At 40.7% G+C, this 26,969-nt stretch overlaps 2 protein-coding genes across 7 annotated transcripts in view; one reads left to right on the top strand and one right to left on the bottom strand.

Annotated features, from left to right (window-relative positions):
• Positions 1–9,461, top strand: part of cc2d1b.S (coiled-coil and C2 domain containing 1B S homeolog) — a 37,675-nt gene extending 28,214 nt beyond the window's left edge. For 4 of the 6 annotated variants that reach the window (XM_018260908.2, XM_018260907.2, XM_018260906.2 and 1 more), the window contains exons 22-25: positions 4,577–4,676; positions 5,448–5,541; positions 5,867–5,995; positions 6,286–6,718. In XM_018260908.2, the coding sequence (XP_018116397.1) occupies positions 4,577–4,676; positions 5,448–5,541; positions 5,867–5,995; positions 6,286–6,342 (380 nt within the window). In that variant the 3' untranslated portion in view covers positions 6,343–6,718. Of the gene's footprint in view, positions 1–4,576; positions 4,677–5,447; positions 5,542–5,866; positions 5,996–6,285; positions 6,719–8,579 lie in introns of those variants that run through there. The other 2 variants (XR_005960970.1, XM_018260910.2) reach the window with 2 other exon arrangements.
• Positions 9,462–19,195: 9,734 nt separating this feature from the next.
• Positions 19,196–26,969, bottom strand: part of zfyve9.S (zinc finger FYVE-type containing 9 S homeolog) — a 36,709-nt gene continuing 28,935 nt past the window's right edge. The window contains exons 13-18 of the mRNA XM_018260905.2: positions 26,486–26,636; positions 25,435–25,515; positions 24,837–24,999; positions 23,840–23,945; positions 21,263–21,439; positions 19,196–20,362 (exon numbers count right to left, since the gene is read on the bottom strand). Of these exons, the coding sequence (XP_018116394.1) occupies positions 20,201–20,362; positions 21,263–21,439; positions 23,840–23,945; positions 24,837–24,999; positions 25,435–25,515; positions 26,486–26,636 (840 nt within the window). The 3' untranslated portion in view covers positions 19,196–20,200. The remainder of the gene's footprint in view (positions 20,363–21,262; positions 21,440–23,839; positions 23,946–24,836; positions 25,000–25,434; positions 25,516–26,485; positions 26,637–26,969) is intronic.

Raw genomic sequence — 26,969 nt, 5'->3', positions numbered from 1 at the left:
ATATCCCTGAGGCTGTGTTCCCGCTCTACGGAGGACCGCACCAGCCTGGGTCTCATACAACACAGGGAAGTTTTTTGTCTTATGGGCACAGAAACTTTGGCTGAAAAGGTAAGGAATTTTCTCCCTACCCCCCACCCACAGGCACACGGCTCTGCGCTTCATACACTATGGAGCAACCCCAGCCTTAATAGCAGTCCAGTATTAAGACGTGGACTTCATTCCCCTGCGAGCCGCAACAGTTCTGGGTTCCCACGTCTCAGGCCACGCCCCCCTCCACCGCAATCTTACAGTACGTCAGTAGGCGCCATCTTTCCACAGCTTACTCGGCACAGCAGCTGGCGAGGTGATTAGAACTCTAACAGGCAAGTTTGCTCTCTTTCTCCCTAACAAGGAAATATAACTCTATCTGGGGAACATACTGGCTGTGAGTTAACCCTGCGGTTCTTTCTTTCAGACTCGCTGCAATACTGCTTGCCTCACAGCACCTGTCTCCTCCCCTGTTCACTCTCCATCGGGGTTTATCAGCCTGGGCCACATATAGAGACTTGTATCCATGTGGGGGGCGCATCTATGTTTAACCCTACAGAGGACACCAGGGCCGGCCTTAGGCCAATTGGACCAATTGGGCCCCGCACCTCTGGGGGGCCCCGCACCACAGGGCAGCACAGATAATATTTCCCTCAGCACATGATGCTGCCTGGCCTGCCCCCAACTTTGAGAGTCCAGCCCATCCCCAAATCCATAGGTCTAGCCTGCCCCCAACTCTCATAGGCCCAGCTTTCCTCCAACCTTGATAGGCCCTGCCTGCCCCCAATCCAACCAAGCCTGCTCCCAAGCTGAATCGGCCCAGCCTGCCCCAAACTAATTGGCCCAGTCCACTCTCCTATATCCTCCCTCTCTCTCTTACCCTGTGTGCCCCTATTATGTTACCTTGTCTGCCCCTTTCCTTTCTATTTTGTGCCTGTATGCCCTTATTTTCCTAAATACTTGGTGTGTCAGTAGCCAGCAACACTTTGTCTAGGGGCCCCGCCAACATGGTCCCAATTGGGCCCCACATTTGATAGGACCAGCCCTGGAGGACACTCTTATAGCTCTTCCTCTTGCACCTTCAAACATGGCTTCCACGGTAGTCTTCTTTGCCTGTACTGTTTGCAAGGCTAAATTTCTTGCTGCTTCTGCTGAGCCTGTGTGTGCGACATGCAGGCCTACCCCTGCACTTAGCCCTACACCCGCTACCCTTCAACCGCCAGATCCCACCCAGCTAACCACTCCTCACATAGCATCCACTTCACGTGGGAGTTCGGACTCTGAACTAATGCGTGCTCTCTCCTTGTCACTGCTAGGCTTACAGAAGTTAGCATCCATAACCGAGGCCTTGGACAAGGTCCTAGATCGGCTGTCAAATTCGACTAAATCTCTGGAAAAGCACACAGCTTCGGCTAAGCGGCCCCCAGATTCTCCCCCTGAGCCCAGTGCAGGGCATATCAGCTCCTCTGATGAGAAAGGAAAGGTCCTAACAGATTCTGAACTAGACCCCTATCTAGACTCCGATATTCCCAGAACACAAGGGGAAGTGGAGGATCTCATACAGACACCCTTAATATTGAGGAGACAGCCTCTGCTGCAGAGTCCGGAAAGAACATTTTTAAGAGACAGAAAAAGACTGCCGGGTTATAAGCAATTAGACTAAATCATTAAGTCTCAATGGAAGACACCTGATCACAAGGTACAGACTTCCAAACGGATTTTACAGGCCTATCCATTTCCACAGGATATCATACAGCTGTGGTCGTCTCCGCCTGCAGTCGATCCACCAGTATCCAGACTATCAAAGACTACCACCATTCCGGTAGCTGATGCAGCAGCCTTCAAGGACCCTATTGACAAGAGACTAGAGGGCTTCTGTAAGACAATTTTTACTGCATCAGGAACGGCACTTAGACCAATCTCCTGGGTAGCCAAGGCAATGGAGGTCTGGGTGGAACAGGTGGCACAACTGCTGGGCTCGGAGGCTCCATTGACAGATCTGTTTATAGTAGCAGTTGGAAACACTCACAAACGCAGCATAACTGCAATTAGGCTTTTTATTCCATTACCACACAACATGTTTCGGGCACCTGGCCCTTTCTCACACTTGAGAAAGGGCCAGGTGCCCGAAACATGTTGTGTGGTAATGGAATAAAAAGCCTAATTGCAGTTATGCTGCGTTTGTGAGTGTTTCCAACTGCTACTATAAATCGAATGTATAAGGGATGCCAGAGGCAGAGCACCCAAGGAATCACCACAAGAATTGTTTTGAATTAACGCTAATCAGGGTAAAAAGCCTTTTTGGAGCATTGACAGATCTGTTATTATCCCAGATAGCGGATGCTACTACCTACATCTGTGACGCTTCACTGGATGCAGCTAAGCTTGTAGCCAGAGCATCAGCACAATCCATAGCGGCCCGCAGGTAGACAACTGGATAGCCGAAATGATAGTAGACAAATGGGGCCTTCCAGAGGTGGACTTGATGGCATCTCGATACAACCACAAGGTACCAAAGTTCGTAGCAAGAAGTATGGACCCTCAGGCATGGGTGGTGGATGCTCTGGTGATCCATTGGACATTCTCCCTAGCCTATGTCTTTCCACCCCTGTCACTTCTTCCATGGGTCATCAAAAAGATAAAGAGAGAAGGCACTCAAAACATACTGGTGGCCCCGTATTGGCCTCGAAGAGCATGGTTGGCAGATATAGTAGACATGGCGACAGACGCTCCCTTTCTATTACCTCTGAGAGAAGACCTAATCTCACAAGGTCCGATTGTCCACTTGAATTCACATGTGTGGGCTTTAATGGCGTGGCTCTTGAAGCCCTAATTCTGGCGATTCCTACTATGCTGAGAGCCTGAAAACTAGTATCAGCTAAGATTGTGTGGAAAACGTTTATCGGATGGTGTGAAGCCAGAGATACAAACCCACAGATGGCAGGTGAGGGAGTCATTCTCTCATTTCTCCAGGAAGGCCTCACCAAGGGACTAGCATTAAGTTCCCTCAAGGTACAAGTTTCAGCACTTTCCATTCTCTTCCAGAAAAAGCTAGCGTTTGCCAACAACATCAAGACCTTTCTACAGGGGGCGACCAGACTAGTTCCCCCATACAAGTATCCGGTTCCTCCTTGGGACCTCAACTTGGTCCTATCAGTTCTACAGGAGGAACCCTATGAACCACTAGAATCTACTCCGATAGCCATGCTGACAGAGAAGGTGATGTTGCTTTTGGCGATTACATCGGCATGAAGAGTCTCTGAACTGGCGCCACTTTCATGGCAATCTCCATTCACGATTATCCATTCTAATAAATTGGTTCTCAGACCAACTCCGGATTTCCTTCCCAAGGTTGTGTCTCAGTTTCACCTAAACCAAGATATAATGGTTCCATCTCTCTGCCCAGAGCCAAAGAACCCACTAGAGAAACGCCTAGTTGTACGTGCAATCAAGATGTACTTGGAGGCTACGAAAATAATCAGAAAAACAAAATCATTCTTTTTACTTCCTGAGGGACAAAGAAAAGGTACAAGAGCCTCTAAGTCAACCATAGCCAAATGGATTCGGTCCACAATCATTCGAGCCTATGCGTTGAAAGGTAGACTGCCTCCCTTTAGAGTCTGAGCTCACTCTACACGCTCCATAAGTACTTCCTGGGCAGTTTGACACCAGGCATCGGCCGAGCAGGTGTGTCAAGCCGCAAACCTGGTCCTCTCTACACATCTTCACACGCTTCTACAGTGTACACACTCAGGCTTCAGCAGAAGCAAGCTTTGAGAGGAAGGTGTTACAGACCGTATTAGACTGAGCACCTTACAAGGGATACAGGTCCCGCCCTCAGGGGTTGCTTTAGGACATCCCCATGGTGCCTGTGTCCCCCAATTAGGTGAGAGAAAGGAAGATTTTTGTACTTAACGTTAAATCCTTTTCTCTCATTCTATGTTGGGGGACACAGGCCTTCCCTCCCTGTAAATTTATACGAAATGAATAAAAGGATTGGGGCTACCCAACCTCATCTTCCTCCTATGGGAGTTTACATAGTTTAACCTCTGTTAGTTACTGCTCCATGTTGGGAGTATATATCTTTAAATCATCGTTAAGGGGTGGGGAGACTCCTTCACTGTTCTGGATTATGGGTGAACCTACTCCTTCGGTTACTAAAAAAACTGGAGATGGTAGGAGGAAGGGTCACCGTTAACATCTAAGTGTCCACTCTCCAAGCTGCAGGATCTTCATCCCCATGGTCCCTGTGTCCCCCAATATAGGATGAGAGAATAGGATTTAACGGTTAGTACAAAAATCTTCCTATTCTCCATCTTCTCAGGTCTGTAAATCACAGAATATGGCAAAGCATTGTGGGAACTGTAGCTGGCAGTAGGAGCAATGGTAGTGGTATGAGTAAGAGAGAACTGGAGAGGAGGAAAAAGTCATGGTCAGCCATGAAAGAAGAAATGCAGATCTGGACAACTTTATATGAAAATGTGTTGTTGTCTGTAAAAATCAACATCTCTAAACATAAATATTACTGATTTCTTTTCATTTGGGACAGAATATGAACAGTCGTTTAAATTGAACATAAACCGGAATCACAGGGGCTTCAAACGTGTCATTCAAACCAAAGGCATGAAGTTTGAGATCTTTCACAAGGGGTAAGAATCTCACTAATCAATAAGGAGCAGCCAGGACGAGCTTACAAAGAAACATTGGGGACAACAGAACGACTGGAGTTGTACTTGCATTCTGCAGATTTGCATCGTAATTTATTTACCTTATAATATATATATAATACACAAAAGCCATGAATATCTTGTAAATTATATCCTTATAAACGATGAGTTCTGATGTCATCAGTTATAAACGGTGAGTTCTGATGTCATTTCTGTCACATGACTCCCTAAAACTTGTGTATTATAATAAATAAAGTACACCCAGTTGCAAAATATGAGGATATTAGAAGTTACCTCGGAGTTCCATGACCTTTATAAAAACACTCGGCCTTCGGCCTCGTGTTTTTATATGGTCATGAAACTCCTCGGTAACTTATAATATCCTTATATTTTACAAAAGGGGGTACTTTATTCACTATATAATCGGCGATGTCTTGGTTCGTGTGGCTGGCCCCAAGCAAAGGAAGTCATATTGGATTACATTTTATAATTAACAGAGCCTAGAACATATAAAATAGAATTTTTAATGTTGCCAGCAAGAAAAACCCATTTCCATGCCCCTTGAGGTGTCATATTAAAAATAGAATATTTAATGTTGCCGGCAAGAAAAACCCATTTCCATGCCCCTTGAGGTGTCATATTAAATAGGAACCTGCATATAATCTCTTATTGAGTGGCTATTGCTAAACAAATCGTTAATTTTTAACCAATCACTTTTTGTTCTCTCTTTGAAATGCTCATCTGCTCTTATAGGTTCTTTCTCGTGAGAAGTGATAAACAGGTTGGATCTGCGAGTGTAAAACTGGACAAGCTGGAGACTCAGTGTGAGATCCGAGAGATAGTAGAGGTACAAGAGTTTGCCAACATTAGTGTTTGATAATGAGAACAAATATTGGGCTTCCTAACTGGCAGCAGTGGATGAAAGATAACACTCTTTCTGCACAACGTCTACAAACACTTTCCAGCTGCCATATTATCATGTGCCTAGTGTTTTAAAAGCAGGAAAGTGTCACTGTTTCTCTAATGAGCGACCCTGCACTAAACGTGACACTTTTATTTGGCCCCCTCATACCCCCGCACAGAAATGTGTCACTCACCAACACCACTTCTTCTGTCTGCTGTGTCAGGAGGTGTAGCTGTTGTGGCTAAACCCTGATTTCTTTTTTTTTTAGGTTTTTGATGGTAGGAAACCAACTGGTGGTAAATTGGAGATTAAGGTGCGGCTAAGAGATCCTCTAAACGGCCAAGACCTTCAGGTGGTCACTGAGAAGTGGCTGGTGATGGGACAAGTTCCACGAAAGGTAATTGAAGCCTATTATTTTAGCCCCATTTTACTGCCACAAATGCAGAATTTTAAAGTACAAGTATGGGATCTGTTATCCAGAATGCTTGGGACGTGGTGTTTTCTGGATGACAGATCTTTCCATAATTGGGATCTTCATATCTTAAAGGACCAGTAACATAAAAAAAAAATGTTTAAAAATTCGTTAGTGCACAACGAAAAATAAACACTAAGACAAAAGAAACTTTTAAATAGCAAAGCCTTTATTAAAAAATAACTTACAGAATGTCCACTTCCTGTCTGCTTCAGAAACGGCGAAAAGGCAACCATCCGTCCTGCAACGATCAATTTCTTCTCCCTGGCTAGTCACTGACAGGCATCGCTTTCATCCACCTGCTGCTGTGTGTCTGTGGCTGCTGCTCCCGCTGTGTGCCCGTGACTGGCTGCTGACACTGCTCCCTGCGCTGACTCTGCCAAGCCGTCCCTTTCCCATGGTCCGAGCGCAGCCGACACTTCAGTACTGGTGGCGGCGTAAAAACACTCAGCGCCAGGCTGATGCAACAGTGACTCATTGGCCGCAGAAAGCTTTGCGCACTCATTGGCGCAGCAGCTGCACATGAATCGCCGGCACCGGCGGGACAGAACCTCAGCTTCATGGCAGTTGGGGCAGTCACAGGTGGTAGCGCCGAGCTGCGGACTGCCCGGGCCTCCACCACTCCCTGCCCCAGCCGCTACCCCAGCCGCTACCCCTCTGCTTCCTGCACTACGCCGCCACAAGTACTGAAGTGTCGGCTGCGCTCGGACCATGGGAAAGGGACGGCTTGGCAGAGTCAGCACAGGGAGCAGTGTCAGCAGCCAGTCACGGGCACACAGCGGGAGCAGCAGCCACAGACACACAGCAGCAGGTGAATTTCTTTTGTCTTAGTGTTTATTTTTCGTTGTGCACTAACGAATTTTTAAACATTTTTTTTTATGTTACTGGTCCTTTCAGCCTACTAGAAAATCATTAAAACAGTAAAATAAACTCAATAGGCTGGTTTTGCTTCCAATAGGGATTAATTATATCTTTGTTTGGATTAAGTGCAAGATACTGTTTTTATTTTTTGCAGAAAAAATTAGTCATTTTTAAAAATTTGGATTGTTTGGATAAAATGGAGTCTATAGGAGCTTTCTGGATAATGGGTTTCCAGATAACTGATCCCATACCTGTATTCCTGTATTGTTAAACCACATTGTTTAGCTAACTGTATACAGATGGGCACAGCTGTAACTTAATGAAATAAAACTTGCCCCATTCAACACACAGTACATATCAAAGAATTATCAGCTCCTGCTTTTTCTAGCAATGAATTCATCATATACTTTCTATGACTTGAGGCTGGTAAGGAAAAAACTCCACTAAAGGGATTATATCAGGGGTGAGTGTGTGTATATTGGGGGGGAAACCCCAAATATAGTGGGAGCAGTATTAATTTAAAGGGGTTGTTCACCTTTGAATTAACTTTTAGTATGATGTAGAAAAGTGCTGTTCTGAATCAATTTCCAGTTGATCATTTTTGAGTTCATTCGTTTTTTATTCAGCAACTCCAGTTTGCAATTTGCTTAGAGCACCTTGTCTTATTTCTATAACTGTTATGTTGTGCCAGTTCTATGATAGGTTATACAATATAATATCAATATATGGTACTGTAATGTGGCTTGAGTTTGTGCACATTATCACTTTGCAATAGAAGTCTGCAGGCACTTGATGACTGTTGTGTTTCAGCTCACGAGGGGTCTCCACAACTGATTTAAATCAGCTACAGCCACGCTGTATTCTAACCAATTACAAACAATATTAGATCCACATCTTTTCTCTGATACAGTTGGCTCATAAGTGTGTAACTGAGCTGAGCTTTTAAAATGCACAGAGCTTCATAACAGTCTCCAGAAGCCATTGTCTTGGAAAACATGCATTAATGAATTAATCTTCTTCTTTTATGTTACCATAGTGAACTTATTGGTGTCTTCACAAGCTGAACATGACTATGGGTTACCATCTCACCCCTTTATAGTAGGACACTTCTTGAATACATATTCTGTTTGTTGGAATCGTTGATCCATGAATCCAGCATGTATATTCAGTAAGTGTCCTATGTTAAATTGGTGAGATGGTAACCCTATGGGAACACAGCCAACAGTACAAAGTTTAATTTAATCTTTAACCTTTAATCTAGATGCAGTTCTACCATAGGTAGACTTTGGGCTGATCCAAGCAGTCACAAGTGCTAATGGAGAATTATCCACATAAGACATTAAGCTTTTCACTTTTTAAAACATAATCTAACCTGAATTGCACGACTACTAACAGATGCAGTCTGGTTGATTTTTGGAGCTGGAAAGCGATATCAATTACAGATGCATTTATGAGGGTTGAAGGAAGTTCAGGTCTTAAAAGTAAAGTCAGTGTACAGAATACAAAATAGTTTCCCCCCCCATACATTGCTGGTATCTGGGAACTCTTGCATTCTAATTACACCATCTGAAATAAAAGATACATAGATACCTTTATTTTACATAATGAGCAACTGGTAATGTTACCTTCTTCTTCTTCTTCTTCCTAGTAAGCCCCAGTGCATGCACAAAGGCGGAAGGCATCCTGCAAATGAAGATGTTGCCTTTATAATTTAACCCCATGCCAACTGTTTTTCCCGGGGGACAACGTGGGGTTACATACCAAAGACTGCAGAGCAACTGCTGCAGCATTGAAGCACGTCTGAATGAAGCCAACCACTGATGGGAAAAGTCTGTATAGTCTTCATAACAAAGCAGAATGTCTGCAGATTAGAGACTGCGCTGACCAAAAGACCTTCTTAACAGAGCTTTGTGCTACAGTGTCGGCTAAGCTTACACTCTAGCTTTATGTGTTGAATGTACTATTTTAGAAACTTCTGAGATCAATGCACAAATCTGACACAGGAGGCAGAATATCCTGCAACACCGCTTCTGTCTGCTGTCTCACTGCCTTGCCTGCTGGTGAGATTTAATAATTACACATAAAGGTTACAGGACAGATGAAAACTGGAGGGATGGTGTATGAGAATTCGCTGCTCTCCCCTGTCTCATTGTAAGGTTCAGTGATTACACATAAAGGTTACAGGGCAGATGAGAACTGGAGGTATGGTGTATGAGAATTAGATACTCTCCCCGTCTCATTGTAAGGTTATAGATAAAGGTTATAGGACAGATGAGAAGTGCAGGAGTCCTGTCAGAGTAAATTTGCTGCTGTTCCTGGTGCTGAAATAATGCAAATCTGCACTGCAAATATTTCATGTTGTAAATTAGTTAAGCCACAAATCTCATCACTGTTTCCCTTGTAAAAAATGTATTGCCCTCCTTTTCAGATCATAACTGTGTCCATTTCAACAACTTTTCTTGCCATTGTATTTAGTAACTGACATGAACATCCCTGACAACAAGGCCCTTCTCTGCCTTCAGTCTCCGAACACCTCATTTACAGAGACTCCTACAAAAAAACGCTGTCTGGTCTAAATACTATACACACGTACAAATACTACACACACGTACAAATACTACACACACGTACAAATACTACACACACGTACTAGACACGTACAATTACAAATACTACACACACGTACAAATACTACACACACATGTACAAGTACAAATACTACACACACATGTACAAGTACAAATACTACACACACATGTACAAGTACAAATACTACACACACATGTACAAGTACAAATACTACACACAAGTACTACAGACAAGTACAAATACTACACCCAAGTACTACACACACATGTACAAATACTACACACAAGTACTACAGACAAGTACAAATACTACACACACGTACAAGTACTACAGACAAGTACAAATACTACACCCAAGTACTACTACACACACACACGTACAAGTACAAATACTACACACAAGTACTACAGACAAGTACAAATACTACACACATGTACAAGTACTACACACACACACATGTACAAGTACTACAGACACGTACAAGTACAAATACTACACACAAGTACTACAGACACGTACAAATACTACACACAAGTACTACACACACGTACAAGTACAAATACTACAGACAAGTACAAATACTACACACAAGTACTACACACACATGTACAAGTACTACAGACACGTACAAGTACAAATATTACACACATTACACACTTTCCTGTAAGTGCCTTTAAACCCTTGCTAATCACTTCCCTCTATCTAATATGGTGTCTGCTAAAGCTTTGTCCATTCTATGTGCCTTCCCTTTCAAACAGGCTGTAAATATGGGTTCATATTCATTTGCTTAGTAACCCCTTCAGTGCCAGAGGGGCATGCAGGTCCTTCTGGTTTCAGCAGGGTTATAGATTTTAATTTATTCTCCAGTAGTAGAACAAAATGAATGTTTGTGCCATGGGTAATGTCATTCTTCATACTGTTAGACAAAGCCATTTTTATTTATTTATTGCACAGCTAGCAGTTTGTTCATACATGGTAATGTTTTATGTACTATATATAATGTATTAAATTTAAATGGTGCACCTTTCCAGTCTGGGTCTCCTACTTACCACGTAACCTTAAGACCAGTGTGGAGAAACGACAGCGTTGCTGTTTGCATTACAAAATAAAATTTTATTAAAGGAAAATACATTTTGTATTCAAAACAAAAAAGTTACAGGATATTTCATTAATGATTGAAGCAAGCAAATTGCAGTGGAATTTGCATTGAAACAAGTGAGGTATCATAGAAAGGTGGGTCAGGGGGCTCTGATTAACGCCCACACTACTGGGCTCAAGAACTGACATGCAATGAACATGCTACTCTCCCGCAGGGTCGCCCCAAAGGATTCTGAATGTAAAAAGAGCTTTTAGTAGCAAAAAAGGGGCATCAGCATTGGCCAATAGGAATCCTTAGGGTCCTTACACATGGGTTTGTTTTAGCCAACATTTATTTTCTCCTGCCTGGTTGCAGCCAATAATCAATCAGACCTGTGTCCCTTGGTTGACATGCATTGAATTGCTTATTTCTTAGTGCAGCATTTTTATGCATTTTACATGTGTCCAGCTGGTCTAAAAATGTGTTTTAAACACTCAAAAACACACCTGCTTATAAAAATGCATTATATACACAGCAGTCAAATGCCCATGTGTAAGGGCCCATAGGAGAAAAGATATGGTGCAACGTGTGCTCATTATCTAGTATCTGTGTATTTAGTGATATATTATTTGAAAGCAAACTTCAGATTGAATGCATTTTTAGTACAGGAGCATTTGCTTCAAACGCCCATGCGTAAGGTCCCTAATAGATAAAGATGAATCGTTAGTTATAGGTTTGGACTCTGCAATATGCGCTTTTGAGTTATTCTATACTCAAGGTACACTTGTAATGCTGTGACTGACAGTTGCCTGCCCCAGGCAGAATGTGTCCATTGTGAGAGTTTCATTTCCATTGCAACCAACCAAAACCAACATGACGGTTGAGTGGCTCTTCCCATGTTTTTCCTCTCCACGGGAAAGTGTGTATAGCATGCAGTAGTGTGAAGATCCCATGATACACCCTCAAACATCATTCCCTCTTATTAGTCATGGCCTTGCATAACATACTTCATAAAAGGAACAAATATCCCCAGTGGCTATCACAACATTAAGGGCTAAAGTGAAGCATATGTGCCTAAGCACAGGTAATAAAAGTGTCAAACGACTAATTGGCCGCCCCAGCTTATTATACACATTGCCACAGGACCAGTCATTCAACCCCATTGCTCTTTTGCCTCTGATCCTGCCCATTAGTAGTGATGAGCGAATTTATTCACCAGCCATGGATTTGTGGTGAAATTCAGAATTTCACCATGTGTGAATTTTTTCACGAAACCGTGCCAAAAAATTGGCCGGAAAAAAAAACACCCGTTGACTTTAGAAACATTTTTGCTTGTGGGACAGGACAGGACAGATTGGCTCATCACTTCCCATTAGTAGCAATGTCCCAGAAGTAAGGCCAGCTGTGTGCAACACTCACACATGATTTATATTCAGCACAAAATAAAGCTCACATGTCAATGACTAACGCAGATCGTGTACAACATTCCCCTCATTGCTGGACACAAATCAGGTGAAATGGAGACATGTAACATTTATTTAGCACTGACATTAAACACACAGTGTCTCTGGGCTTGGTACAGTAAAAGCTGATTTAGATCTACATTTGACTTCATCTTGGAGAAATAAAGAGCAAACTGACAGCTAAATTGATCTCATCCAAACTTTAACTGCCCAAAACACATTTCCAGAGGGATGGAGCTTGTCACACCCAGTAACGGAACTAGGTGGGGACGGGCCGTGCAGCCGCCCCCTGCGACCCTGGCCCAGTTGCACCCCCTGCTCCCCGGTAGTTACGCCACTGGTAGGGTTGCCACCTTTTATACATTTTTTTACCGGCTGCTGGGGGCGGGGCCTCAAAAGGGGCGTGATGTGATGTCAAAAGGGGTGGGGCGTGACATCAAAGAGGGCGGGGCCACGCAACAGAGACCCGCGGACGCTAGAAGAGGCAAAACAAAGGTAAGTTGCAGGGGATTGGGGGCAGGCCAAGGGCTCCTTTTGATTGTATTACAAATTTACCGGCAGCTACATTGCCGGTAAATTTGTAATCCCGGCCTTGGCAGGTATTTTACCAGCTAGGCCGGAAAAATACCGGCCGGGTGGCAACCCTAGCCACTGTATCCAAAGAATAGAAAAGAACCCCCACTAGAACAGACTAAACTCAGGCAGTCACAAAGTATTATTGACACACTTATTTATAGTTAGTTGAATAGACACTTGAATATGCCACTTATTAAATTGTTATAAAGTGCTGTGCAATAAATTATAAAGTGCAGTGCAAGGATTATTAGTGAGGAGCTTGAAAGACCAAATTTCTTCTTTCCCACAATATTATTAGACAATTAATAGTGATACCAAATTGATCACCAATTTCTAAATTACTAGTAGTGCTAAAAAAATTATTTAATAATTATAATTGATTGACTAAAATGAGAATATTGAATATATTAGATTATAAAGTGCTACAGTGCTAAATGAATTTAGTAGTCCTTCCTAATTAGTAAGGTTCAATTCGTTAAATAACTAGACTGCCATTAGATAGGATAAAAATAAGAAATTAATTAAATCATTGCTCAAATTCATGAGAAAAGGAGGAAAATGAAAAAAGAGAGGGTGGAGTTGTCCCAAAACTACTACCTAATTTGTTCTATCCCTAGGATACCACAAAGGTGGAGAAGGCAGAGTAACCGGGACTGTGGTCTCGTGATTAACTAAGCCCTAAGCTGATTTGAGAGACTACGATATCCTATAAAACCACAATTCCACGGTCTCCTGGGAGTTTAGTATTGCAGAGAAAGAGAAGGAGTTGAACCGAGCAAAGATTCTTTCCACCACCCTCCAAAAATTGTTTGACCCCAAGTTGAGTATATAGTTTTAAAAGATAACCAGATCTGGAAATGAAACGCCGACGCGCGTTTCGCTATGTTAGCTTTGTCAAGGCGTTATTACTCAACTTGGGGTCAAACAATTTTTGGAGGGTGGTGGAAAGAATCTTTGCTCGGTTCAACTCCTTCTCTTTCTCTGCAATACTAAACTCCCAGGAGACCGTGGAATTGTGGTTTTATAGGATATCGTAGTCTCTCAAATCAGCTTAGGGCTTAGTTAATCACGAGACCACAGTCCCGGTTACTCTGCCTTCTCCACCTTTGTGGTATCCTAGGGATAGAACAAATTAGGTAGTAGTTTTGGGACAACTCCACCCTCTCTTTTTTCATTTTCCTCCTTTTCTCATGAATTTGAGCAATGATTTAATTAATTTCTTATTTTTATCCTATCTAATGGCAGTCTAGTTATTTAACGAATTGAACCTTACTAATTAGGAAGGACTACTAAATTCATTTAGCACTGTAGCACTTTATAATCTAATATATTCAATATTCTCATTTTAGTCAATCAATTATAATTATTAAATAATTTTTTTAGCACTACTAGTAATTTAGAAATTGGTGATCAATTTGGTATCACTATTAATTGTCTAATAATATTGTGGGAAAGAAGAAATTTGGTCTTTCAAGCTCCTCACTAATAATCCTTGCACTGCACTTTATAATTTATTGCACAGCACTTTATAACAATTTAATAAGTGGCATATTCAAGTGTCTATTCAACTAACTATAAATAAGTGTGTCAATAATACTTTGTGACTGCCTGAGTTTAGTCTGTTCTAGTGGGGGTTCTTTTCTATTCTTTGGATATTGTGAAATTTTTGAATACTGACTGTAGTCAGACCTCCACCGGAATTAGAAGGATAAAAATCAAGGGGTGATTCGTGTTTGTATTTAACCCTAGCCACTGGTCACACCCTCTCCGTTTTCTATCATAGAACAATGCTCAAGTGAAGCAACTAAGCTTAGACACAAGCAGGTCGTGAGTGACAACAGCCAGGTGATAGATTACAAGTATATACACTTTATATTTACTGCTTTCAGGGATATAAAGTGTCATCCACAGTCTGGAATAAATATACAATACACATGGACTGACGCTTTATATCCAGAACTACCAGTAAATCCCGACACACTGAAATAGTATTAAATTCCATTCTTTCATATTGAAGGGGTTCTTTAACATTTGTTCTTTGGCTCTCAAGCTTTATATAAACTTATCTGGTTGCTATGAGTTAATCACCCTAGCAACCATTGAGCAGTTTTGAAATCAAAGGAGAAGATGAAGAGTAAAGGGGGAAAACCATATAGGCAATAAAATACAAAAGATGCCAATTAAAGGGAAACTGTACTGTCAACATATTGAAGCAACAATGGGTTCAGTTAGGTGAAAATTAACTGCCTGTATGTGTTTGTGGGGAGAAAAAGAGGGGCACAAACAGAACACTCATTCAGACATAGAAAGAATATAAACTCCTTGTAGAACAGACCCTGGGATAGAATCAAACCCAATACCCAGCACTGCTTCTCACCCATCTCAAATATTTACCCACCTGGAAGTGTCAATGATTCATGATTACAGTTCTACACCGCACGCCAGATTTGGAGCTTGTAATAGGCCTTTACTAGAAAGTCACATTTAGGTCTGTAAAATATATCTATTGTATATATCCTGTGTTACGGGGATACTAAACTCTATAGTTAGTATAGATATGGGTATATAGCATTTATGTGAAAGTAGGGAGGGGTGTGTGTATGGATGCTGGGTTTTCATTTGGAGGGGTTTTATCTTTTTTTCAACCCAATGTAACTGAAAGGCTGGCCAATGTAGACGTGTAGGTAGCCGAGCCCCGCCAGCCAATCACAATAGAAATAAACCACTCCATGTGACTGATGCTCTTATACACCATGAGTAGCGCAAATATGTGTTTGCTTGGGATGACCCCCTTGTGTCCTGCTTCCTCATCTAGAACTTTCTGTAGTGTCACCTAGGAGTCGCTACTTCTGATTTGCTGTTTTTTAAACTTTTTTTTATGTTATATAATAAACTTATATAGGAAACAGCTTAATTAAATCTGATTGAATCCAACCAATAAACTCTCCTTTTCGCTTCCTCTCCAGCAATATGTTCTTACTAAGGCAGATTATTTACACAGGGATTGGGGCAGCTGCTACATAATAATGCTACTCCTTATTTTACAACAAGTGCTTCAGTCTATTTTATATAGAGAGGATTTTTCTTCAATAACAGTTACAAAGGATATGTAATTTAGTGCCATTAAAAAAAAAAAACAATCTGTCCGTCAGCATATTAATAAAAAGGAAAGAGTACATGAATATTTCAAGCAGTGTTGGTGGGCCCTGCTTTTCTCCATCATACTCCAGGAGATCACCAGGATGAACATTTTCTTCAAGATTACAACAAAAAAAAGGTACGTTTGCAAGACATCAAAGTGTAATGTTGTTTATAGCAGAGCTGTCTATAGGAAATATTTTATGTTGCAATGGAAGACTTGCCAGCTGGCTAGTATTCTACATTAATGCTGGCTGGGGTAGTCTGAAAGAGTTAAAGCACAACACAAACTTCTAAGAGCAATTAGAAAGCTGAAATAGTTACTTTAAATGAGATGTAAACCAATTTCCATACTCCGAAAATAGCAGTCCACATAGCAAAATCATTTTACAATACAATATTCTGTTGTGTTCAGAATAATAGCAGTTTGACATCACTAACCTGATCAATCACTGTTTTTGGTAGAAATTATATTTCTATATGGCAAATAATTTACTAGAAGGTGTAATAGAGTAATAGAAAACCAACAGTCATGACATGCACGCTGCTGATTCGGTGTAAAGCAAGCATCATGATATTGGGCCTAATTATCACATACCAGAGATCATGGATCACTTTCAATACATAAAAATACTTGAAGGGATCATGTTGCCTTATGCTGAAGAGGAAATGCCCTTTAAATGGGGGTTTCAACAAGACAACGACCCCAAACACACCAGTAAATGAGAAACATCTTGGTTACAGACCAACAAGACTCACTTCTTCATGAAAATATAATGAAGTGGCTTAAAGGAACAGAAACTCCAAAAATGAAAGTTTTTTAAATGAATGACAATATAATGTACTGTTGCCCTGCACTTGTAAAACTGGTGTGTATGCTTCAGAAACACAACTATAGTTCATATAAACAAGCTGCTGTGTAGCCATGGGGCAGCCATTCAAGCTCAGGATACACAGTATATACCGAATAAGCTCTGTAATATACAATAGGGATGCACCAAATCAACTATTTTGGATTCCGCTGAACCCCCAAATCATTTACGAAAGATTCGGCAGAATACCAAACCGAATCTGAATCCTAATTTGCAATGCAAATTAGGAGTGGGAAGGGGAAAATTTTTTTACTTCCTTGTTTTGTCACGCAATTTCCCTCCACGCCCCTAATTTGCATATGGAGGCTTCAGATTCGATTTGGCCGGGCCGAAGGATTCAGCCGAATCCTGCTGAAAATGACCAAATTCAAAACCGAATCCTGGATTCTGTGCATCCCTAGTATAAAATGGGATTATTCAGAACCTGAATGGCTGCCCTCATGGCTACACAGCAGCTTGTTTATATAAACTATTGTTTCTGAAGCAAATACCCCAGTTGTACCAGTGCAGGGCAATAGTATATTATATTGCCATTCCTTTAAAACATTTACATTTTTGGTGTTACTGTTCCTTTAAACCTACATTTTTAAAAAAAATTTCCCTCTACAGCAATGAAGAATTTAAAAGGCAGATAAAATCAAGCCACTGAACTGTTAAAATATAGAAAGATGTGAACATTGTGAAAATAAAATCAGAACTATGTAAGGTTCTGTAAAATTGTATTAAAACTACTCCAAAGTAGCCTTCGTTAGAGTATAAAGATATAGGTGAGAACTACAGGCCCCCCTGCCAGTATGAAAAATAACAGTTATGAGTAGCCACTTTGGCTCTGAATGCCATGAAGACGGTTAGACTAGAGATCTCATGACTGAGTGCCTTCTATAGGAGCAAGTGTAAGGATTAAGTCTACTCCAGAGATACACCAGACACTAATATATACTTTTTTAAATAACTACTGAATGGGTTCAGTAAAGCAGAAACCTTAATATTACTGCATGTTACCCAAGGCTGAAGTGTTGGCCAATAACTGTACAGAAGAATGGGCTGTGACCCACTTTAGGAAGCTGTTGCTGGGCTGCACTTATTAATAAAGATAGAAAATATCTCTTATTTTGCTGCCATATTGTGCCCCCTAATACTGAAGCACTGACACCTTTTTGTGAGTCAGCATAATAGTTCTATACAAAACACATAGCTTACTATACATTACTTACTGGCTTTGTTATCTTAAAGAACACTGTATTGGTCCAATTCATGAGAATGTCGGGTATGATTTGCCTTACCTCTGGGCCAACAATACACATTCCCCTTATGTATAGCTTCTAATAAAATCCTGCACCACATTGGAACACAAATAAAAGCTCAGGATGAAAGGCAATGCATTAGCTTATCAGAAGAGGCAGCGGACTCCCTATAAAAATAAATTAGTTATTAAATATATTAAAAAAAGGCTACAGGAAAGCTGAAATTAAGAGTTGTAAAGGAAACCCCATACTAAAATACTGCATTCTATGACTGTGAGCATATCATATGCTGCCATGAAATCTCTCTCACTACAGCGGTGTTTCTCCTGTAAGCAATTAGGTAGATCTGTCACTAAGGATGGAATTTCTTAAAGGGGAACTATTATGAACATTTTAATGTCATATAAGCTTCAGCATACTGAAATAAGTAACTTTCTAAATATAATTAACTATTCATCTCTCAACGTCTGTTTCTCTTCAGTCTCTCTTCGTGCAGCAGTTGGGTGTCAGATATTCATTGACAGTTAAGCCATAGACGTAGAGATCAGCTTGTTTGGTGATGTCGCAAAATGAGTGGATCTCTCCCCGATATGCCCACATTGAAGTGTGTGCGATATCGGGCTCATTTGTTCGTGGGCCCTAAGGCCCAACAATCCGATCATAATGCATCAGATACGGGCAATCGGATAGGGAAACTGCATACACGCACAGATGCAGCCGCAATCCGACAGGATTTTTTAAACTGCCCGATCGAGATCTGGCTAACTTTCGGCCAGATATCCATCGGGAAAGCCTGTCAAATGGCCCCACACAAGGGCCAATAAGCTGCCGACTGTCTGTCGGCAGCTTTTATCGGCCCGTGTATGGGAGCCTTTAGATCCAATATGTTATTGGGGGCTCCTTTCAGGGTTGGCCTGGGGGCCTGAGGCGGGTTGAAACTTGACTCACTGGTGGAGCGGCACAGCGCATATGCACATGTGCACAATCGCGCGCACTGCAGGAAAAGCTACAGACGTGCAGGGTGCGGATCTGGGCTGGCGGGGCCCACAAGAGCAGAGGGCCCACTGGGTTTTTTCCCGGTGTACCGTCGCCCAAGTCCGACCCTGGCTCCTTTTGCCTAGAAGATGTATTAGAGCTCACTCTATTGAAATCACCAGACATCATGTCTTTCTACGTGCAGGATTTGTGCAAAAGACAGTTATTTTGTTACATTTTGTTTGTACTGGAATCAGTTATTTGAGTGAGCTCTAATTCATCTGTTAGGAAAGGGAGCCTCACCTATAACATATATTGGATCATTCATTTGACAATAAACTTGGTTATTTCAAAAACAGTACAGAGTTTTCAATTGATTTAAAGTTTCTTATTTCAGTAGGATGAAGCTTATTTTAAAATGTTCATTTTTGCCATAGTTCCCCTTTAACAAGCAGATAACTGCATGACAACAGGATGGCTCCAAGAAGAAACATTTGGTACATCATATGATCTTGCAGACTCAATAGCCTTCCATAGAGTCAGTGCATTTGCATTGCACTGCCAAACAGGGGTCAGTAGAAACACAAATAATTTGTATAGTGCTTCAAGCTCCAAATTGTAAATTTCAATAGAAACACCATACAATTAGATTGTATATTACATACATTCTCTCATGACGGGTGGAATCCTGCTCTCTGGAGGCTACAGATTGGGCAACGCAAATTGGCCATCAGAGACACAGACAAAAGATTTGTGAACTGTAAAAAAAATAATAATAATATTGCTGACCCTTTTACAGCAGAGCCAAGCAGTTAGGAAAACGTTGGATTCATGCTTGTGGGGTGGGTAGTGATTGATTGCAGGCTGTGTAACAAAGGTCTCCTTGCCATGCACGGGTCGTATCATTGAGAAAGGATTCAAGGCTTAGGCTGGTCGTGACAATGTAAACTTGAGTAAGATGAAGAAAATAACGCGAGCAGGAAAAAAAGTCGCAGTGATGATGAAAATGAGGTCAGAGCGAGATTCCTGATTGTATTTAGAGTTTTCATTTTAAACTCGAATGTCTCTCCCCCTGGCACTACAGAGAACTTTGTACAGCTGGACAGTCAGTGCCACTGAACACTTGGTCTCACACGGGGATAATAACAGGAAATTCCCAGCTGCAGCTTTTTCCTTACTGCTGAAAATGCATAGAAGGTTTAAGAGTTCAGGTGTCCGCCTCTCGCACCCTGACCTAATACTAGTGTTGGCAAAAGAAAAGAAAAATTAATCTTTTGCAGTTAAAGTGCAAATGGTTTGGGCGATGGCAGTTTGTGAAGAGACATATGTCTTTCCTAGGAGATATTCTCAAGGATATAAAATATCAGCTCCATACTGACAGGTCCTTCGCTTAACTGGCACGTGCCTCCATGTATCACTGGTACCAACGCAGCGTCCAAATCACTGGTGTATCGGTCAGGCAGGGGTTGCCCGTTGCTTCCGGCTTGGTATCCAACCTGCAAAAGAAGCAAAATTAATCTTACAATCTTTTTATTGGTTTATTTGCCCATCTCTAATTAATAAGACATTACTATATGAGGCACATTTATCAAAGGCTGAATTTGAATTCAGTTTTTAAAAACTGCCATAAAATCCCTTGAACTCGAAATTTATTAAAAAAATCTAATTTCCTAAATTTGGGTGCATAGAATCAACCCGAAAACTCGAATCAAATTTGAATTGAATTCAATTCGAGTTTAAAAAACTTGATTCGAGTTTTAAAAACTCGATTTGAGTTTTAAAGCATTTGCAGAACTACAGGACAATCTGAGCATGTGCAGAACTACAGGACAATCTGAGCATGTGCAGAACTACAGGACAATCGGAGCATGTTGCAAAACTACAGGGCAATCGGAGCATGTGCAAAATTACAGGGCAATCGGAGCATGTGCAAAACTACAGAACAATCTGAGCATGTGCAGAACTACAGAACAATCTGAGCATGTGCAGAACTACAGAACAATGAGCATGTGCAGAACTACAGGGCAATGGGAGCATGTGCAGAACTACAGGACAATGGCAGCATGTGCAGAGCTACAGGACAATGGGAGCATGTGCAGAACTACAGGACAATGGGAGCATGTGCAGAGCTACAGGACAATGGGAGCATGTGCAGAACTACAGGACAATGGGAGCATGTGCAGAACTACAGGACAATCGGAGCATGTGCAGAGCTACAGGACAATGGGAGCATGTGCAGAACTACAGGACAATCGGAGCATGTGCAGACTGCAGAGAGAAGGGGACGGGCTGAGGTTTGGTGCCTAAATATAGCCCAAATGGTTACAATATAAAATAAAATTGCAAATATATACTGTATAACTATTTTATTTATTGACTTGCATTCACACTCCTACCTGGTCCGAGTCAAGTGACACCCGCAGACCCAACCTGGTCATTCCATCTTCCTTCAGTAGCTTGAGGTGTGGGCAAAGTGCTAAGCAGAAGGCTTTGGCCACATTTTCAGTCAGTCGGCTGTGATCAGCAGGGTCACTCAAGCCACTCTGTTGCTCCTCATTGTCCAGAAAGAAAACCTAATGTTAACAAAAAGCAGATTTATCAAACATTAGTAACTATGAAGCAACTGCGGAAAATACATTTAAAAACAAAACATTGATTTTAAGCTTTACTATGTGCTTTATGCTTTAATAATGTGTATATACATTTATACTGATCCTTTAATTACTGAATTCAGCAGCATTTGCATTCTAATATAGATCATAGCTTTCTCTATGACGCACTAGGATACTGGCAGGCGGCAGACAAACATTTTCAATGCTGCTGGCAAGAAATCTGAACTACCTTATGTGCACAGATCAGACAGGTCAACTTAATGCTTTGGCCAGTAAGGCTGACATTTAATCACCTATGACTAAGCGCCGGAGGGTGCGAAACGCGTAAGGTGGGATATGTGGGGTAGTATGTACGGAATACTTTTTTAAATGTGAATATCAATAAATTATTTTTGTTTTTACACTAAGAGGCCTTGGGACATATATCTTTTTTGATATAAACCTTTTGCAGTTTGATTGCCTTTGGAACTGGGACGGGTCGCGCCACGGATGTTTGAAGAAGTAAAGAAAAGGTAAATTCCAGGGGATTGGGGGCAGGCCGAGGGCTCCTTTTAATTGTATTACAAATTTACCGGCAGCTACATTGCTGGTAAATTTGTAATACCGGCCCCGGCCTTGGCAGGTATTTTACCGGCTAGGCAACCCTAGTCGTGACATGCATGCTGCTGATTCAGTGTAATCAAAATAATAGCAGTGTTCAAAATAATAATAGCTTGTTCCAAATAATAGCAGTGTGAAGTTCAATTAGTAAGCGCATCCATTCTGTGAAAAAACAAGTGTCAATTATGGCCCTTATTGAAGGAAGGAAGGCAGCAAAAGTTGTGCATGCTGATTATAGTGCATTTCTCTCTGAAATGGATCATTCCAGACATTGTTCAGAAGAACAGTGTACATTGATTAAAAAGTTGATTGGAGAGGGGAAAACATATAAAAAAGTGCAGGAAATGATTTTGAATGCTTTAAAATGGCAACAAAAATCTGAAAGACTTGGAAGAAAACTGAAACATACCATTCAAATGGATAGAAGATTAGACAAAATGGTAAAGACTCAGCCAATGATCATCTCCAGAAAGATCAAAGAAGGTCTAAAGTTACCTGTGAGTACTGTTACAATTAGAAGACACCTACGTGAAGCCAAGCTATCGGCAAGAGGCTTCATTTGTTGAAAAAAAGACGTGCTGAAGTTGCCAAAGAACACATTGAGAAATGGTGCAACATTTTGTGGACTGATGAAAGCAAGATTGTTCTTTTTGGGTCTAGGGGCGACAGACAGTTTGCTAAACGACCCCCAAAAACTGAGTTCAAACCACAGTACACTGTGAAGGCAATGGCACATGGTGTCCAAGCATCACGCTATGGGGATGTTGCTCATACTTTTATGTTGTTCCTATTAATCACATACCAGGGATCATGGATCAGTTCCAATACATGTTCAATACGTGTTGCCGAATTACGTATGCTGAAGAGGAAATGTCCTTGAAATTCAACAAGATAATGACCCCAAACACACCAGTAAATGAGCAACATCTTGATTCCAGACCAACAAGATTGATGTTATGGAGTGACCAGTCCAATCCTTGGACCTTAACCCAATAGAAACTTGTGGGTTGACATCAAAAATGCTGTTTCTGAGGCAAAACCAAGAAATGTAGAAGAACTGTGGAATGTAACAGGTGCCAGAAATATCAAACTATACACAAATGTGACTGGTACCCTTGAACACAAAGCCGTAAGGTTTTTGACAAGTCCTTGTATGTGCCTCTGCCACAATGCAATTGAAGAAACAAGTAAGGGTAACAAGGAATGGCCTGTGAGGCAGATTAACTGCTGGGAATAATTTAATGCTTACACACTTGACTAAGTGGCAGTAGGTTTGAAACATGCTGCGTAAGCATTCAATTATTTTGAGCAGTTAATCTGCCTCACAGGCTATTCCTTGTTACCCTTACTTGTTTCTTCAGGTGCCAAAAATTGGTTACAATACAGAAGTGCAGCAGTTCTCAGAAACACTGCTTATACAACTAAATATTATTTCAGTAATTCAAAGAAAAGAAAAATCCTGAAACGTTTTTTCAGTTTATACAGTTAATGTTTGAGTTTGTAAAGAAGAATGCAGACACTGCTATTTTTTGGAACAGCCTAATATTCCCTTTTCTTCACTTTCTGTAAAGGAATAACACAAATTTGATAAATTTGTCTTCATGTTTTGATTTGGAATAGAATGTGCAGTGTTGCCATTGCGTATGGAAATAAAAGCTATTATAAGGATTTTGAGCTTTATTCACTTTTTTAAAACAAGCTGCTATTATTCTGAACACAACTGTAAATATATGTATATGAATTTCCTTTTTCACTGTATACCTCTGTCCAGCGAATGATTTTTCCATTAGCTTTGTATTCTGAGCCATGAAAAACCTTGACACTGGTCAGAGACTCCATTGATTTGCCATCGATCGGACTAAAAACTCTGCAAAGAACAAAGGTGAAATAGGGTTAGAGTTTGATTCTGCTGGCTGATTCTGTTCACATAAAAACATCAATCACAATATAATTCAAGTGGAATGATGAATAAAATGCATAACTTCAACAAAAGACATAAGTAAAGGCTCTCCTAAGGCAATACATTATACTCCTAAACAGCTTTCCTTGCTCTTCTTGCATTACTCATAAGAATGTAAATGAAGAGACAATATGTATATCTTGTGTAGCTTGTGAATGGAATTATAGAGATGAAGGCTCTAGTTTCTACATTACAGGAAACTCTATTAATATAAACTGCACTTCTGATTATTGCTACTTATTATGATGATGGTTCAAAGGGGATAAATGAATGCACCTAGTTACAAACAAGCTAGAAATACTTTGTAAGGGATCGCTTTAGGCAATTTAGTACTGGAACGTGATTTAGGAATAACAGAGTAGAATACACTTGGTTGCAGCCTCAGTGCCAGACATGGGAGAATGTTGACATGTTTAAAAGAAGCATTCAATTCAAGAGATACAAGCACAAGATTGCCTGTTATTTGTTGGACAAAACACAGACATGGGTAACAAATTAAAAAGAAGGTATGCTCTAACTAGAAGGGTTGAAAATTTAGGATTATTCTCCTAAAAAAAAGCAACTTAGCGGGGCTACCATTAACGCGTACAAATAAATAGGTCAACAGAAACATTTCTCTAATAACACCTTATGCTTATAGGATTGTGCAAATGGCAAGAGACCATCCAATGGGGCCAAAGGAAAGTGTATTTTCCACATCAGCTTAGGAGGGGTCATTTTAAGAGCATTGGGGTTATGGAATACCCTAACAAGAGTGGGTGTAATTAGTGATTTATTGGTGGGGTTCAAAGTTCTTACCCCTTGTTACAATTCTTGTCATCTTCCACCCACTGGACATAGACATGTTCCTGTGTTTCCTCTGCATCAGCTTTTCCACATGTGATGGTAAAATCCTTCATCTCCCGAAGGGACTGTCTGAGGGCATCCATGCTCTCTGCGGTGATCTGAACCATTACACCGTCTGGGACATAGAAAAGCTTGCATCATGCAGTGGACAATACACTCACAATTTTAATACTTGGGTATTTATTGAATATTTACATTTGCAAAACAAAGTATATCAATGTAATAATTAAACCTTTAATTTAATTAAACCTTTAAATCAATTCTAGAAAAATAAACAAAAGGCACCATCTAACCAACTTTCATTTGCCCAGAGCATTCAATTCACATGACTTTAAGGGTTTGACCAAAGCACAAAGGATTTGATCATATCCTTAATCATGCAAAATGTTCTGCACAATGGCAAAATTTTGATGAATCCATTCATTTTAGCCTAAATAACCCAACTATTTATACCACTATACGTATACTATACTAATGTGTCATGCCACACAGTTGTGAATTTGCCAAATCCTGTTGGTAAATGTCATGAAACACAGGTTTTACATTTTACCTTCTACTATGCTGGATTTGGCCAGGTATCCGGAAGAAGATTTTAGTGCACCACTGAAGACAAAGAAGCTGGCTCCAGTCACTACAATTATAAAAGAAGACTCCATGAAATATCAAAGCTGTTAAAAGGATTCTGTCATGAATGTTAGGGTGTAATTGTATTATTGTATTAAAAAGGGGGAGTGGTGGAGGGGAGTTATAGCACTTAGACATTCAGTGCAGCAGTAGAGAGTGACTTTATTTTATCAGTGCACAAGTGCACAAGTCACATAGCTGAGGGCACCCAGGATACTAACAACATGACTAGCCCCGTGTCAGATTTCAAAATTAAATATTAAAGGGGTTGTTCACCTTACCAAATACTGTATTCAGTTCAGTTGATTTTAGATTGTTCACCATAAACATTGACTTTTTTCTATTGCTTTCCATCTTTTATTTTTTTTTTACCAGTTTCCCGAAACGTAAGTTTAAAGTTTAATATTAGTGTTTCTGTCTGGCAGCTCAGTGGTCCTGGAGCATTCTGAACTGTTACAATTTGCTACATTTAGTTGATGCAATTAGTTGATACATTTCTCATCCGTATCTGTGGAATATTAGCAACTATTGTATCAATTGTAACAGCTGCCTTTAATGAAACTCAGGGATTCTGCTCAGCAGGGACAAAGATAAATATATCAACTGAACTCAAATTAGGACAGTTCAAGTGTCTGTGAACCCCCTACCAGAGCTGCTTTAGAAGGTAAAAAATAAAACTTTACACTTTAATATTAGAAAACGGTCACAAATAGAAAATGGAAAGTAACTGGAAAAAGTCTTTATTTCTGGTGATCTATCTGAAACCAGCTGAACTGGAAAAACTGTTTGAAGGGTGAACAACACCTTTAAAAAAAATCTCTATGCTCTTTTGAAAAACTGATTTCAATGCAAGACTTTGCTGGAGGAGTGCTATTAACATATGTATTTTGTAAAAAGAAAAGAAAAAACATGGTTTCCTACCACAGAATCTCTAACTTTCCTGGTAATGCCAGACAAGTAGGTTATAGCCTGCTCACCTTTACGTGGTTGTTTGTGGATACTAATGGCCTGGGTCTGGTAATTACCATCATCATTCTGCACACATACAAGGTGAGAGTCAGCCAACTGATTGAAGCATGCGCCTATGGCCAAAACATGATCATTGGATTTGTTCATTGCTTTCATCATCTGTGGGTAAGAATGACATAATTGCCCTTATATGTCATAATTAAAACAGATTTTGTCTGATGCAAAAAACAGAATATAGAAGTTAATATCCAGGATGCAGACTGTGATGCTATCTGTAGCATATATTTCTCGGTTATCAGTAATTTATTATTAGGTAAAGGAACACTTTCTTTTAAGCCTGTCGGCTCAGGTTGCAATTGTAGATAGATTGTGCTTCTTGGGCAACACTACACAAGAAATAGTAACCAGATAACTTGGAGTACTTGGAGGAAAATGACGCAGACACATGAACAAACTCCTGTGTTAAGAATTTCACTTAGAAGCCAACTGAAA

The sequence above is a fragment of the Xenopus laevis genome, chromosome 4S (assembly GCF_017654675.1).
Source record: "Xenopus laevis strain J_2021 chromosome 4S, Xenopus_laevis_v10.1, whole genome shotgun sequence".
Taxonomy (NCBI): Eukaryota; Metazoa; Chordata; class Amphibia; order Anura; family Pipidae; genus Xenopus; species Xenopus laevis.
Note: the sequence above shows the minus strand (reverse complement) of the source record. Positions and strands in the feature narration are given on the sequence as shown.